At 45.2% G+C, this 16,223-nt stretch overlaps 1 protein-coding gene across 3 annotated transcripts in view; it reads right to left on the bottom strand.

The window, feature by feature from the left end:
- LOC130273108 (uncharacterized) overlaps window positions 1–16,223 on the bottom strand; it is a 47,267-nt gene that overhangs the window by 8,325 nt on the left and 22,719 nt on the right. For all 3 annotated transcript variants that reach the window (XM_056519377.1, XM_056519376.1, XM_056519378.1), the window contains 3 exons: window positions 7,977–8,137; window positions 6,785–6,988; window positions 1,545–1,726 (listed from right to left, as the gene is read on the bottom strand). In XM_056519377.1, the coding sequence (XP_056375352.1) occupies window positions 1,545–1,726; window positions 6,785–6,988; window positions 7,977–8,137 (547 nt within the window). The remainder of the gene's footprint in view (window positions 1–1,544; window positions 1,727–6,784; window positions 6,989–7,976; window positions 8,138–16,223) is intronic.

Below are 16,223 nucleotides of genomic sequence, written 5' to 3'. Positions count from 1 at the left end.
AAAAGTTGCACTGGTCCTTCAAGCAACCCCACTAGGTGGGCTCTTCCAGCTATAGAATATAACATAAGTAACAATCCAATAAGGCTATGTGACAGAAAAGCGCTTAAAACTTTTACTATATAATAAACTAAAACAAAAAGAATCATATATATGATCAACAGTGAGATGTCCCCTGGACCTTTGGAATCACCTTGTCATCCCAAAAATTTTATGGAAGCAAATACAGTTAAAAAGTCAATTGTAACCTGTTTCTGAGCCTGATGTCTCACAGAACACCTGCTCTAAGGGACACCCTTTATGTACAGAGACGATACTCCCTCTCCCTTCATGTTTCTGTCTACTACAATGATAACATCATCAGGGGTGATGCTGGGGGAAAATGACAAAAGCCTGCACAAACCTCAGAACAAGGCATACATATAGTATTACTGTGTGGTGACTAAGTATAAACAAAAAGAACAAAACAAGTATTATGGGGGTACTCCTGTGGATTTTTTTTTTTTTTTTTTAATAAACTGGTGCCAGAAAGTTAAACAGATTTAAACAGATTACTTCTATTTAAAAATCTTATTCCTTTCAGTACTGCTGTATGAGCTGCTGTATGCTCCAGAGGACACCTCTCTTTGAATTTATTTTCTGTCTGACCACAGTGCTCTCTGCTGACACCTCTGTCCATGTCAGGAACTGTCCAGAGCAGGAGAGGTTTGCTATGGGAATTTGCTCCTGCTCTGGACAGTTCCTGACATGGACAGAGGTGTCAACAGAGAGCAGTGTGGTCAGACAGAAAAGGGATTCAAAAAGAACTTCCTCTGGAGCATACAGCAGCTGATAAGTAATGGAAGGATTAAGATTATGAAATAGAAGTAATTTACAAATCTGTTTAACAGTACATCTAAAGCATTCTGGATGGGCGACATGTTCTCACCATGACCATTGAAGGAACAGTCTAGGTCTTCATGTTCCGAAGTGTTGGTGCATGGTTTTTTCATTTTCCCCTAGGATCTTCCCTGATGATGTCACCATTGTAGGTGAAAGAAACATGTAGGGAGAGGGAATATTGTCTCTGTATATAAAGGGTGTCTCTTGGAGCAGGTATGCTGTGAGATATCAGGCTCAGGGACAGGTCACAGCTGACTATATTAACTGTATTTTCCATATAATTTCTTTTGGGACAACGCCACAAGATTACACTAAGTAAGTGATTTCAATGGTCCAGGGGACATCACATTGTTGATCAAATATAAGATTCTTTTTGTTTTAATTTATCATGTAGCAAAAGTTAAGTTTTAAGCACTTTTCCATCACATAGCTTTATTGCCTTGATTACTTATATTCTATAGCTGGAAGAGTCCACCTAGTGGGGTCATTTGCATAACCAGTACAACCTTTTGCAAAATAAACGTGTCACATTTAAATATACTACTATACTGGAGATCAGGGGCGTACGCAAGGAGGCAGTTTCATGGTTTTTACCACCTCCTTGAGCCCCTATGTTTAAACGTGCCATGCTATTTTGATTTTTAAGAAAATTTTAAAAGAAATACCTTTTTTAAAGGTTTTAAGAGAACAACACCACATCCTTCTCCTCTTCCATATCCATCTGCTTTATTGGAAAATGGTTTACTTGTCCCTTCTGGAGAAATCATCTTTGCTTGAGTAAGTGCAACAAAGACACGAGGTTCAATAATACAGCTGACTCCTGCACAAATCGCCATACCACAGTCACCTGTTTAAGAAAGATATCAGTCTTAGTAACAATAAAAATACTTTGTTTTGTGGTGTCCCGGTACCGTATTACATACCGTACCTAGTGTAGAGGTCCCCAAAGCCAGAGTAACTACGCTCAGGTAGGGTCCCTCAGGTAGGACAGCCCCTAGTCGCCTCTTCTCAAGTCTAATTATCTAATGTTAATATATGTATATATTTAATAATAGTATATATCTAGGATAATGTATAGTACTTACCTTGTTTAGCGTTGCAGGACCTTCGGTCATGTGACCATGTTAATATCCTCTATGGTATGTTGGAGGACCTTAGGAGGTCCTTGGGTCACGTGTTACCCACAAATCTTTGTAATGGTGATTGACACAAGTATGGACTAATTAGCTCTAGTCCAGCCCCTGTCCATATAATGGAGCTGTAGCCAATTATCGCTCTCTTGGGTTGCTGCTCTCGTGGATGCCGGACTAGCAGGACGAATCTGCACAACTTGCAAAGACACGCTAGGCCTGAAAAACCTACCGGCCTCAGCAGAACTAAAACCGTGAGTTCTAAACTACCCCCGCTAAAGCTAGCGTGACTATTGGACCGCAACTAATCCCATAAATCCAATGGAACAGCGCATAATATCTACAGACTCTAAATTGCTAAAGTCACAACCTTTGTCAATCTCCAAAGAAAGCAGTTGTATGCATAGAGACTGTTCCGTTATTGAAGCTTGCAGAAAATCTTCAGTAAAAGTTATACCTGTTTCAGAAAACTCTCCGGTTGTGGACATTCGAATATTCTCTACCTCCCTATCGCTCTTGGGAAGGGTGGCGGTAGGACAAGCATTACTGAGGAGCCCTCACCCTGGCGTCACGAATAGCAAGGGTTAACAAGCACCCTTTAATGGGGTACTCCGCCCCTAGACATCTTTTCCCCAATCCAAAGGATAGGGGATAAGATGTCAGATCGCCAGGGTCCCGCTGCTGTGGACCCCGGGGATCGCCGCTGCGGCACCCCGCTATCATTACTGCACAGAGCGAGAGGGGAGGGGTTAAGGGGCCCGCACCTAATAAATCTAAAATAATTAGTAGTAGTTATTTGCTAAAAGCATAACTGTCATTTTCAGGTGACTTTTTAAAGGGGTACTCCACTAGAAAACATTTTTTTCTAAATCAACTGGTGCCAGAAAGTTAAACAGATTTGTAAATGACTTCTATTTAAAAATCTTAATCCTTCCAGTACTTATCAGCTGTTATATGCTCCACAGGAAGTTATTTTCTTTTTAAATTTCCTTTCTGTCTGATCACAGTGCTCTCTTCTGACACCTCTGTCCATTTTAGGAACTGCCCAGAGTAGAAGGAAATGCCCATAACAAACCTCTTCTGCTCTGGACAGTTCCTTATATGGACAGAGGTGTCAGCAGAGAGCACTGTGGTCAGACAGAAAGGAAATTTAAAAAAGTGAAGAACTTCCTGTGGATCATACAGCAGCTGATAAGTACTGGCAGGATTAAGGTTTTTAAATAGAAGTAATTTACAAATATCTTTAACTTTCTATCACAAGTTGATAAAAAAAAAACGTTTTCCAGGGGAGAACCCCTTTAGGGATAAGCAGGCCCTCTGTGTGTACATAAGAAGCAGCACTTTTTCTGGCAATTATATAACTTTTATATAGTATTTTTGAGTAGATTTCTGCTCTGCAAGCTTTATCTAGAATTGGTGATCAGAGCACACTTCTCGCCCCTCCATAGACTTGTCTTGCAGACACAGGACAAAGCTGAGCTGATTTTTAGAAAGAGGGTTTGAGCAGCAGGAGGGGGAGAGAGAAAAAACTTGCTACCAGGAGAAAGAAGAATTTTTGTCTGAAAAGATATCTTATAAAGTAACTTATATTGGCTTATACTCAGGGCCTGACTGGGACCGAAAAGAGGCCCGGGCATTTTATACTAAGCAGTCCATTTTGGTCATGGGTGTGGCTATGTAAAGGTGGAGCCACAAAGGGGAGGAGCCAAATGTCAATCATAAAGTACAAAACTGAAAATAAATAAATATATATACAGTGGGGCAAAAAAGTATTTAGTCAGCCACTTAAAAACATGAGAGAGGCCTGTAATTTTCATCTTAAGAATTTATTTGCTAATTATGGTAGAAAATAAGAATTTGGTCAATAACAAAAGTTCATCTCAATACTTTGTTATATACCCTTTGTTGGCAATAACACAGGTCAAATGTGTTAGTCTTCTCAAGGTTTTCACATAGCTACTGGTATTTTGGCCCATTCCTTCATGCAGATCTCCTCTAGAGCAGTGATGTTTTGGGGCTGTCTCTGGGCAACACAGACTTTTAACTCCCTCCAAAGGTTTTCTATGCGGTTGAGATCTGGAGACTGGCTAGGCCACTCCAGGACCTTGAAATGCTTCTTGCGAAGTCACTCCTTCATTGCCCGGGCGGTGTATTTGGGATCATTGTCATGCTGAAAGACCCAGCCACATTTTATCTTCAATGCCCTTGCTGATGGAAGGAGGTTTTCGCTAAAAATCTCACGATACATTGCCCCATTCATTCTTTCCTTTACATGGATCAGTCATCCTGGTCCCTTAGCAGAAAAACAACCCCAAAGCATGATGTTTCCACCCCCATGCTTCACAGTAGGTATGGTGTTCTTTGGATGCAACTCAGCATTCTTTCGCCTCCAAACACGACGAGTTGAGTTTTAACCAAAAAGTTCTACTTTGGTTTTATCAGACCATATGACATTCTTCAAATACTCTTCTGGATCATCCAAATGCTCTCTAGCAAACTTCAGACAAGTCCGGACATGTACTGGCTTAAGCAGGGGGACAAGTCTGGCACTGCATGATTTGAGTCCCTGGTGGTGTAGTGTGTTACTGATGGTACCCTTTGTTACTTTAGTCCCAGCTCTCTGCAGGTCATTCACTAGGTCCCCCATGTGGTTCTGGGATTTTTGCTCACCATACTAGTGATAATTTTGACACCACAGGGTGAGATCTTTTGTGAAGCCCCAGATTGAGGGAGATTATAAGTGGTCTTTTATGTCTTCCATTTTCTAATAATTACTCCCAAAGTTGATTTCTTCACAACAAGCTGCTTACCTATTGCAGATCCTTCGACAGCTCTTTGGTCTTGGCCATAGTGGAGTTTGGAGTGTGACTGTTTGAGGTTGTGGATAGGTGTCTTTTATACTGATAACAAGTTCAAACAGGTGCCATTGATACAGTTAACGATTGGAGGACAGAGGGGACTCTTAAAAAGAAGTTACAGGTCTGTGAGAGCCAGAAATCTTGCTTGTTTGTAGGTGACCAAATTCTTATTTTCCACCATAATTTGCAAATACATTCTTTAAAAATCAGACAATGTGATTATATGGATTTTTTTTTCATTATGTTGCTCATGGTTGAGGTATACCTATGATGAAAATTACAGGCCTCTCTCATCTTTTTAACCCCTTAAGAACCACAGGTTTTTCCGTTTTTGCACTTTCATTTTTTCCTCATCACCTTCTAAAAATCATAACGCTTTCAATTTTGCAACTACAGACTCATATGAGGGCTTATTTTTTGCGCCACCAATTGTACTTTGTAATGATATAGATCATTTCACCACAAAATTTATGGCGAACCCATAAAAAAATATTTGTGGGGCAAAATTGGGAAAAAAATGCCATTTTGTAAATGTTGGGGGCTTCCAATTCTACTCAGTGCACTTTTCGGTAAAATTTACACCATATATTTATTCAGTAGGTTCATATGGTTCCAATGATAACATATTTATATAATTTTTCTTTATTTTACTACTAAAAAAAAAAATTATAACTACATGCACCAAAATTTGTATGTTTAAAATTGTCCTCTTCTGACCCCTAGTTTTTATCCGTACCATGATTGTTTTGATCATACTTTTTGATCACTTTTTATACATTTTTTTTTATGGTACACAAAGTGACCAAAAATACGCAATTTTGGACTTTGGAATTTTTTTACATGCACGCCATTGACCATGCGGTTTAATTAACCTTATATGTTTTATAGTTCGGACATTTATGCACATGGCAATACAACATATGTTTATTTTTATTATGTTTATATATTTTTTATATGGAATTTGGGAAAAGGGGGGTGATTTTAACTTTTAATAAGGGGTTAATGTGTGTGTTTTTAAACTTTTTTTTTAAGTAATTTTTTTCACACTTTTAGTCCCCTTAAGGGACTTTTAGGAGGAATAATTTGATTCCTCATACAGATCAATGTGGTTCCATAGAACCACATTGATCTGTGTGCTCTGCGCTCAATTGATAAAGCCTGGTCCTGCCAGGATTATTCACACCTCAAAAGGGGATCGTCCCCCTGTGATCGCACTGCAGGGGGAGCGGGGATCTAAAGGGTTAATAGCCGCCCGCGGTGATCGCCACATGTCGGCTATTAACGCCGGCCCTCGGCTACAAGAATCAGCTGAGCCCGCGTCATACCCCATTAACGGCACATGGACGTGTATACACGTCCTTGGTCATTCATCAGTTAAGTGGGAGAACATACAAAATTGGTGGCTGACTAAATACTTTTTTTGCCCCACTGTATATACATATAGATAGATAGAAAGGTAAGACTATTTCCCATGATAGTCACATTTTCCTCTTAATAAATCCTACAGGCCAAGATTGATCACAATGTGTGAGAAAACAACTGGAGAGAATTTTGCCTGTAACAACCAATGAGTTTTCACTTTACCACAGCTCGTTAGGAGCTATTTAAGACAGTAGTGTCATATTCCAGTCTTAGTTAGTCTCCCCAAAGAGTTCTATTCAGTTTATAATAGATTGCCAATATCACATACTTAAAATTATTCTTTAGGTTGGGGGGGGGGGTTCATACTGAGGTGCTGCATGCTATAGGCAGCCTAAATCTGACCCTGTATGTGCCAAGGTAATGTAAAGCATTTGATAAGAATCTATACTATATATGCAAAAACAGCATAAACACTATCATATCCATATATCTTTTATGAATATATAATATTTAGTATCTAATTATATGTATGTTATATTCTTGAGACTTATATACCTTGTCTGATGGATTGGCAGGCATAATGTAAAGCAACCAGAGAAGAAGAACAAGCTGTATCGATTGATATAGACGGGCCCGTCAGATTGAAGCAGTATGATATCCTATTGGCAGCTATGCAGGTTGATGTTCCAGTTCCATGTAAATGAGTAATTTTATCAGCACAGTTATTGTAAATTGTATCCGCATCCCTGTTCATGAGACCTGTAAAAAATATATAGATATTTGTTACATACAGTATATGTGGTTCCTATAAAATAATTTATATTCCATGTTTAGATTCCCCAACGACATTAGAATCAACTGCCCAAAAGAAGTGCCCTCAGCACAAGGAAACCTCAACTACTGTATATCACAGCTAAAGAGAGGTCGGGGGAGATGTATCAGAAGAAGATCGCGCCACACCCCTACCCTTCAATTCCCTGGTTGAACTTGATGGACATATGTCTTTTTTCGACCGTACTAACTATGTAACTATGTAACTATAGCAAGCAGGAAAGGACTGTCAGGTTGCGCACCGGACCTGAGGAGGGCCCACCACTGCCGTTTTTATTTTGTTGGTTTGTTTGTTTGTTTGTTTTTTTAAACCCTCAAACAGCACCACCACAAACCCATTTTTGGTCTAGGGCCTGGTCTGGTGAAGATGAAGCAAGTGCTCCTCCCACCCAATCCCATTTTGCCATTTACCTGTTTAATTAACCCTTTTTTTGTCTGCCTGTTGTGTGTCTAGTGTGGTCCTGTTTAGGGGGGGGGGGGGTCACTACCCATTAACCTCATAATTACCCAGGTCAAACATTCTTAATTCTTTGTGTAGCAGAGGATGATATTATATGATAATAGAGGGGTTATCTGGCAACAAAAAATAATTTTTTGCATTATAACGCTGACTTCTGGTGCGGCTGAGACGAAACATCTCTGTGAACAGCGATTAGCTAAACGGCAGTGTTACGTGTCGGGCCCCAGAAGCAGAAGAAAAGCTTCACCAGAGGATGGAAAAGCAATTCCAGCATAGTAGTGCTTATATTTCCTTTATTTTTTTTGGGGGGGGGGTTCAAATACTATAGAAAAGTCTGTAAACTATAACTATTTATCTATTAACTAATAAATAGAATATAAACATAAAAAGCAAAAATGGATATACCGTATTTAACTTATCTTAAAAGTTTTTATTTTATTGTCTTTCCTACCTTACCTATAAATACTCCGGTATCACTTCCACTGATGCTTTCTGCTGGGTAGCCTCCATCTTCCAGAGCCCTATATGTACATTCTAGCAGTAGTTTGTGCTGTGGATCCATAATCTCCACTTCAGACTTGTAGATTCCGAAAGGTTTAGGATCAAAATTGTTAATGCTGCAATAAAGAGGTTTACATGAAAATGTTATTCATCATATATTAAAATGTATTCAACAATTAACCTTTTATAGAAAAAAAATAGTACTCTAGAAAGTGCTCTATGTTTAATATAGTGGAGAAAATCACTTAACTACAATCTACCATATGACTTAAACTTGTCTAAAACAAGATGCCCATTTAACAATGATTAGTGATGAGTGAACCTTCAAAAAGTTTGGTTCTAGTTGAACTCATTCTCCACGAACCAGAAATGAAATGAGCTTTAAAACATGTGTATAACATGGGCTGAGAGCTTTATCCCCTTAAGGACTCAGCCCATTTTGGCCTTAAGGACTCAGACAATTTAATTTTTACGTTTTCATTTTTTCCTCCTCGCCTTCTAAAAATCATAACTCTCTTATATTTTCATCCACAGACTAGTATGAGGGCTTGTTTTTTGCGCGACCAGTTGTCCTTTTTAATGAAATCACTCATTATATCATAAAATGTATGGCGCAACCAAAAAACACTATTTTTGTGGGGAAATTAAAACAAAAAACGCAATTTTGCTAATTTTGGAAGGTTTCGTTTTCACGCCGTACAATTTATGGTAAAAATGACATGTGTTCTTTATTCTGAGGGTCAATACGATTAAAATGATACCCATTATTACATACTTTTATATTATTGTTGCGCTTAAAAAAAATCACAAACTTTTAAACCAAATTAGTACATGTTACGCCGAGCGCTCCGGGTCCCCGCTCCTCCCCGGAGCGCTCGCTACACTCTCGCTATTGCAGCGCTCCGGTCAGATCCACTGACCCGGTGCGCTGCGCTCCTGCCTCCAGCCGGGATGCGATTCGCGATGCGGGTGGCGCCCGCTCGCGATACGCACCCCGGCTCCCGTACCTGACTCGCTCTCCGTCGGTCCTGTCCCGGCGCGCGCGGCCCCGCTCCCTAGGGCGCGCGCGCGCCGGGTCTCTGCGATTTAAAGGGCCACTGCGCCGCTGATTGGCGCAGTGGTTCTAATTAGTGTGTTCACCTGTGCACTCCCTATGTATACCTCACTTCCCCTGCACTCCCTCGCCGGATCTTGTTGCCATTGTGCCAGTGAAAGCGTTTCCTTGTGTGTTCCTAGCCTGTGTTCCAGACCTCCTGCCGTTGCCCCTGACTACGATCCTTGCTGCCTGCCCCGACCTTCTGCTACGTCCGACCTTGCTTCTGTCTACTCCCTTGTACCGCGCCTATCTTCAGCAGTCAGAGAGGTTGAGCCGTTGCTAGTGGATACGACCTGGTCACTACCGCCGCAGCAAGACCATCCCGCTTTGCGGCGGGCTCTGGTGAACACCAGTAGTGACTTAGAACCGGTCCACTAGCACGGTCCACGCCAATCCCTCTCTGGCACAGAGGATCCACCTTCTGCCAGCCGGCATCGTGACAGTAGATCCGGCCATGGATCCCGCTGAAGTTCCTCTGCCAGTTGTCGCCGACCTCACCACGGTGGTCGCCCAGCAGTCACAACAGATAGCGCAACAAGGCCACCAGCTGTCTCAACTGACCGTGATGCTACAGCAGCTACTACCTCAGCTTCAGCAATCATCTCCTCCGCCAGCTCCTGCACCTCCTCCGCAGCGAGTGGCCGCTTCAGGCCTACGACTATCCTTGCCGGATAAATTTGATGGGGACTCTAAATTTTGCCGTGGCTTTCTTTCTCAATGTTCCCTGCACTTGGAGATGATGTCGGACCAGTTTCCTACTGAAAGGTCTAAGGTGGCTTTCGTAGTCAGCCTTCTGTCTGGAAAAGCTCTGTCATGGGCCACACCGCTCTGGGACCGCAATGACCCCGTCACTGCCTCCGTACACTCCTTCTTCTCGGAAATTCGAAGTGTTTTTGAGGAACCTGCCCGAGCCTCTTCTGCTGAGACTGCCCTGTTGAACCTGGTCCAGGGTAATTCTTCCGTTGGCGAGTACGCCGTACAATTCCGTACTCTTGCTTCAGAACTATCCTGGAATAATGAGGCCCTCTGCGCGACCTTTAAAAAAGGCCTATCCAGCAACATTAAAGATGTTCTGGCGGCACGAGAAATCCCTGCTAACCTACATGAACTCATTCATCTAGCCACTCGCATTGACATGCGTTTTTCGGAAAGGCGTCAGGAGCTCCGCCAGGATATGGACTTTGTTCGCACGAGGCGTTTTTTCTCCCCGGCTCCTCTCTCCTCTGGTCCTCTGCAATCCGTTCCTGTGCCTCCCGCCGTGGAGGCTATGCAAGTTGACCGGTCTCGCCTGACACCTCAAGAGAGGACACGACGCCGCATGGAGAATCTCTGCCTGTACTGTGCCGGTACCGAACACTTCCTGAAGGATTGTCCTATCCGTCCTCCCCGCCTGGAAAGACGTACGCTGACTCCGCACAAAGGTGAGACAGTCCTTGATGTCAACTCTGCTTCTCCACGTCTTACTGTGCCTGTGCGGATATCTGCCTCTACCTTCTCCTTCTCTACTATGGCCTTCTTGGATTCCGGATCTGCAGGAAATTTTATCTTGGCCTCTCTCATCAACAGGTTCAACATCCCGGTGACCAGTCTCGCCAGACCCCTCTACATCAATTGTGTTAACAATGAAAGATTGGACTGTACCATACGTTTTCGCACGGAGCCCCTCCTAATGTGCATCGGACCTCATCACGAAAAAATTGAGTTTTTGGTCCTCCCCAATTGCACTTCTGAAATTCTCCTTGGACTACCCTGGCTTCAACACCATTCCCCAACCCTGGATTGGTCCACAGGGGAGATCAAGAGTTGGGGTACCTCTTGTTTCAAGGACTGCCTTAAACCGGTTCCCAGTACTCCCTGCCGTGACCCTGTGGTTCCCCCTGTAACCGGTCTCCCTAAGGCCTATATGGACTTTGCTGATGTATTTTGCAAAAAACAAGCTGAGACTCTACCTCCTCACAGGCCTTATGACTGTCCCATTGACCTCCTCCCGGGCACTACTCCACCCCGGGGCAGAATTTATCCTCTGTCCGCCCCAGAGACTCTTGCTATGTCTGAGTACATCCAGGAAAATTTAAAAAAGGGCTTTATCCGCAAATCCTCCTCTACTGCCGGAGCTGGATTTTTCTTTGTGTCCAAAAAAGATGGCTCCCTACGTCCTTGCATTGACTACCGCGGTCTTAATAAAATCACGGTAAAGAACCGCTATCCTCTACCTCTTATCTCTGAACTCTTTGATCGCCTCCAAGGTGCCCACATCTTTACCAAACTGGACTTAAGAGGTGCTTACAATCTCATCCGCATCAGGGAGGGGGATGAATGGAAAACGGCATTTAACACTAGAGATGGACACTTTGAGTATCTGGTCATGCCCTTTGGCCTGTGCAACGCCCCTGCCGTCTTCCAAGACTTTGTTAATGAAATTTTTCGTGATCTCTTATATTCCTGTGTTGTTGTGTATCTGGACGATATTCTGATTTTTTCTGCCAACCTAGAAGAACACCGCCAACATGTCCGCATGGTTCTTCAGAGACTTCGTGACAATCAACTTTATGCCAAAATGGAGAAATGTCTGTTTGAATGTCAATCTCTTCCTTTCCTAGGATACTTGGTCTCTGGCCGGGGACTACAAATGGATCCAGACAAACTCTCTGCCGTCTTAGATTGGCCACGCCCCTCCGGACTCCGTGCTATCCAACGTTTTTTGGGGTTCGCCAATTATTACAGACAATTTATTCCTCATTTTTCCACCATTGTGGCCCCTATCGTGGCTTTAACCAAAAAGAATGCCAATCCTAAGTCATGGCCTCCTCAAGCGGAAGACGCCTTTAAACGGCTCAAGTCTGCCTTTTCTTCTGCTCCCGTGCTCTCCAGACCTGACCCATCTAAACCCTTCCTATTGGAGGTTGATGCCTCCTCAGTAGGAGTTGGAGCGGTTCTTCTACAAAAAAATTCTTCCGGGCATGCTGTTACTTGTGTTTTTTTTTCTAGGACCTTTTCTCCGGCGGAGAGGAACTACTCCATTGGGGATCGAGAGCTACTGGCCATTAAATTAGCACTTGAGGAATGGAGGCATCTGCTGGAGGGATCAAAATTTCCAGTTATTATTTACACCGATCACAAGAATCTCTCCTATCTCCAGTCTGCCCAACGGCTGAATCCTCGCCAGGCCAGGTGGTCTCTGTTCTTTGCCCGGTTTAATTTTGAAATTCACTTTCGCCCTGCCGATAAGAACATTAGGGCCGATGCTCTCTCTCGTTCCTCGGACGCCTCGGAAGTAGAGCTCTCTCCGCAACACATCATTCCTCCTGACTGCCTGATCTCCACTTCTCCAGCCTCCATCAGGCAAACTCCTCCAGGGAAGACCTTCGTCTCTCCACGCCAACGCCTCGGAATCCTCAAATGGGGTCACTCCTCCCATCTCGCAGGCCATGCGGGCATCAAGAAATCCGTGCAACTCATCTCTCGTTTCTATTGGTGGCCGACTCTGGAGACGGATGTTGTTGATTTTGTGCGGGCCTGCACTGTCTGTGCCCGGGATAAGACTCCTCGCCAGAAGCCCGCTGGTCTTCTTCATCCTCTGCCTGTCCCCGAACAGCCTTGGTCTCTGATTGGTATGGACTTTATTACAGACTTACCCCCATCCCGTGGCAACACTGTTGTTTGGGTGGTCGTTGATCGATTTTCCAAGATGGCACATTTTATTCCTCTTCCTGGTCTTCCTTCAGCGCCTCAGTTGGCAAAACAATTTTTTGTACACATTTTTCGTCTTCACGGGTTGCCCACGCAGATCGTCTCGGATAGAGGCGTCCAATTCGTGTCAAAATTCTGGAGGGCTCTCTGTAAACAACTCAAGATTAAATTAAACTTTTCTTCTGCTTATCATCCTCAGTCCAATGGGCAAGTAGAAAGAGTTAACCAGGTCCTGGGTGATTATTTACGGCATTTTGTTTCCTCCCGCCAGGATGACTGGGCAGATCTTCTACCATGGGCCGAATTCTCGTATAACTTCAGAGTCTCTGAGTCTTCTTCCAAATCCCCATTTTTCGTGGTGTACGGCCGTCACCCTCTTCCCCCCCTCCCTACTCCCTTGCCCTCTGGTTTGCCCGCTGTGGATGAAAAAACTCGTGATCTTTCCACCATATGGAAAGAGACCCAAAATTCTCTCTTACAGGCTTCATCACGCATGAAGAAGTTTGCTGATAAGAAAAGAAGAGCTCCCCCCATTTTTTCTCCCGGAGACAAGGTATGGCTCTCCGCTAAATATGTCCGCTTCCGTGTTCCCAGCTACAAATTGGGACCACGCTATCTTGGTCCTTTCAAAATTTTGTGCCAGATTAATCCTGTCTCTTACAAACTTCTTCTTCCTCCTTCTCTTCGTATTCCTAATGCCTTTCACGTTTCTCTTCTTAAACCACTCATCATCAACCGTTTCTCTCCCAAACTTGTTTCTCCCACTCCTGTTTCCGGCTCCTCGGACATCTTCTCCGTAAAGGAGATACTGGCCTCCAAGAAGGTCAGAGGGAAAACCTTTTTTTTGGTCGATTGGGAGGGCTGTGGTCCTGAAGAGAGATCCTGGGAACCTGAGGACAATATCCTAGACAAAAGTCTGGTCCTCAGGTTCTCAGGCTCCAAGAAGAGGGGGAGACCCAAGGGGGGGGGTACTGTTACGCCGAGCGCTCCGGGTCCCCGCTCCTCCCCGGAGCGCTCGCTACACTCTCGCTATTGCAGCGCTCCGGTCAGATCCACTGACCCGGTGCGCTGCGATCCTGCCTCCAGCCGGGATGCGATTCGCGATGCGGGTGGCGCCCGCTCGCGATGCGCACCCCGGCTCCCGTACCTGACTCGCTCTCCGTCGGTCCTGTCCCGGCGCGCGCGGCCCCGCTCCCTAGGGCGCGCGCGCGCCGGGTCTCTGCGATTTAAAGGGCCACTGCGCCGCTGATTGGCGCAGTGGTTCTAATTAGTGTGTTCACCTGTGCACTCCCTATGTATACCTCACTTCCCCTGCACTCCCTCGCCGGATCTTGTTGCCATTGTGCCAGTGAAAGCGTTTCCTTGTGTGTTCCTAGCCTGTGTTCCAGACCTCCTGCCGTTGCCCCTGACTACGATCCTTGCTGCCTGCCCCGACCTTCTGCTACGTCCGACCTTGCTTCTGTCTACTCCCTTGTACCGCGCCTATCTTCAGCAGTCAGAGAGGTTGAGCCGTTGCTAGTGGATACGACCTGGTCACTACCGCCGCAGCAAGACCATCCCGCTTTGCGGCGGGCTCTGGTGAACACCAGTAGTGACTTAGAACCGGTCCACTAGCACGGTCCACGCCAATCCCTCTCTGGCACAGAGGATCCACCTTCTGCCAGCCGGCATCGTGACAGTACATTTATAATCCCTTTGTTTTGATGACCCCTAATTTTTTTATTTTTCCGTATAAGCGGCGGTATGGGGGCTCATTTTTTGCGTCATGATCTGTACTTTTTTTCGATACAACATTTGCATATAAAAAACTTTTAATACATTTTTTATAATTTTTTTTTAATAAAATGTATTAAAAAAGTAGGAATTTTGGACTTTTTTTTTTTTCGTTCACGCCGTTAACCGTACGGGTTCATTAACATTTTATATCAATAGTTCGGACATTTACGCACGCGGCGATACCAAATATGTCTATAAAAAAAATGTTTACGCTTTTTGGGGGTAAAATAGGAAAAAACGGACGTTTTACTTTTTTATTGGGGGAGGGGATTTTTCACTTTTTTTTACTTTTACATTTTTTTACATTTTTTTTTACACTTGAATAGTCCCCATAGGGGACTATTCATAGCAATACCATGATTGCTAATACTGATCTGTTCTATGTATAGGACATAGAACAGATCAGTATTATCGGTCATCTTCTGCTCTGGTCTGCTCGATCACAGACCAGAGCAGGAGACGCCGGGAGCCGCACGGAGGAAGGAGAGGGGACCTCCGTGCGGCGTTATGAATGATCGGATCCCCGCAGCAGCGCTGCGGGCGATCCGATCATTCATTCAAATTGCGCACTGCCGCAGATGCCGGGATCTGTATTGATCCCGGCACCTGAGGGGTTAATGGCGGACGCCCGCGAGATCGCAGGCGTCGGCCATTGCCGGCGGGTCCCTGGCTGCGATCAGCAGCCGGGATCAGCCGCGCATGACACGGGCATCGCTCCGATGCCCGCGGTTATGCTTAGGACGTAAATGAACGTCCTGGTGCGTTAAGTACCACCGCACCAGGACGTACATTTACGTCCTGCGTCCTTAAGGGGTTAAGGTCCTGTTTAACACTGCTAGGTCACCCAGGAATATATTCAAGTATTTTTCAATTGGTTTTAAAGCAAAGTTAATGTCAAAGTTACAGCGACATACGGTCCCAACTAGCTTGTTTAGAAACACACTGCGCTAGTAGACTTTGTATTCTTTTTAACACTTACCGTATTTATCGGCGTATAACACGCACTTTTTAGGCTAAAATTTTTAGCCTACAGTCTATGTGCGTGTTATACGCCGATACACCCCAGGAAAGGCAGGGGGAGAGCTGCCTTTCCTGGGGTCTAGAGCGTTGCTGCCGGCCCTTCTCTTCCCCTGGCTATCGGCACCGCTGCCCGTTCTGTCCCCCTGACTATCGGTGCCGGTGCCCCATTGCCGGCGCCTATAGCCAGGGGGAGAGAAGCGGCGCCGACAGCCAGGGGGAGAGAAGGGGCAGCGGCACCCATTGCCGGCGCCGCTGCCCCGTTGCCTCCCCCCATCCCCGGTGGCATAATTACCTGGGTCGGGTCCGCGCTGCTGCTTGCCTCCGGCGTGCGTCCCCGGCGTCGTTGCTATGCGCTGCCGGAGGCCTGCAGCAGCGCGGACCCGACCCAGGAAATTATGCCACCAGGGATGGGGGGAGGCAACGGGGCAGCAGCGCCGGCAATGGGTGCCGCTGCCCCTTCTCTCCCCCTGGCTGTCGGCACCGCTTCTCTCCCCCTAGCTATCGGCGCCGGCACCGATAGTCAGGGGGACAGAACGGGCAGCGGCGCCGATAGCCAGGGGGAGAGAAGGGCCGGCAGCAGGGCTCTAGACCCCAGGAAAGGCAGGGGGAGAGAAGCGGGC

The sequence above is a fragment of the Hyla sarda genome, chromosome 5 (assembly GCF_029499605.1).
Source record: "Hyla sarda isolate aHylSar1 chromosome 5, aHylSar1.hap1, whole genome shotgun sequence".
Lineage (NCBI taxonomy): Eukaryota > Metazoa > Chordata > Amphibia > Anura > Hylidae > Hyla > Hyla sarda.
The sequence above is the reverse complement of the archived record's forward strand: the minus strand, read 5'-3'. Positions and strand labels throughout refer to the sequence as shown.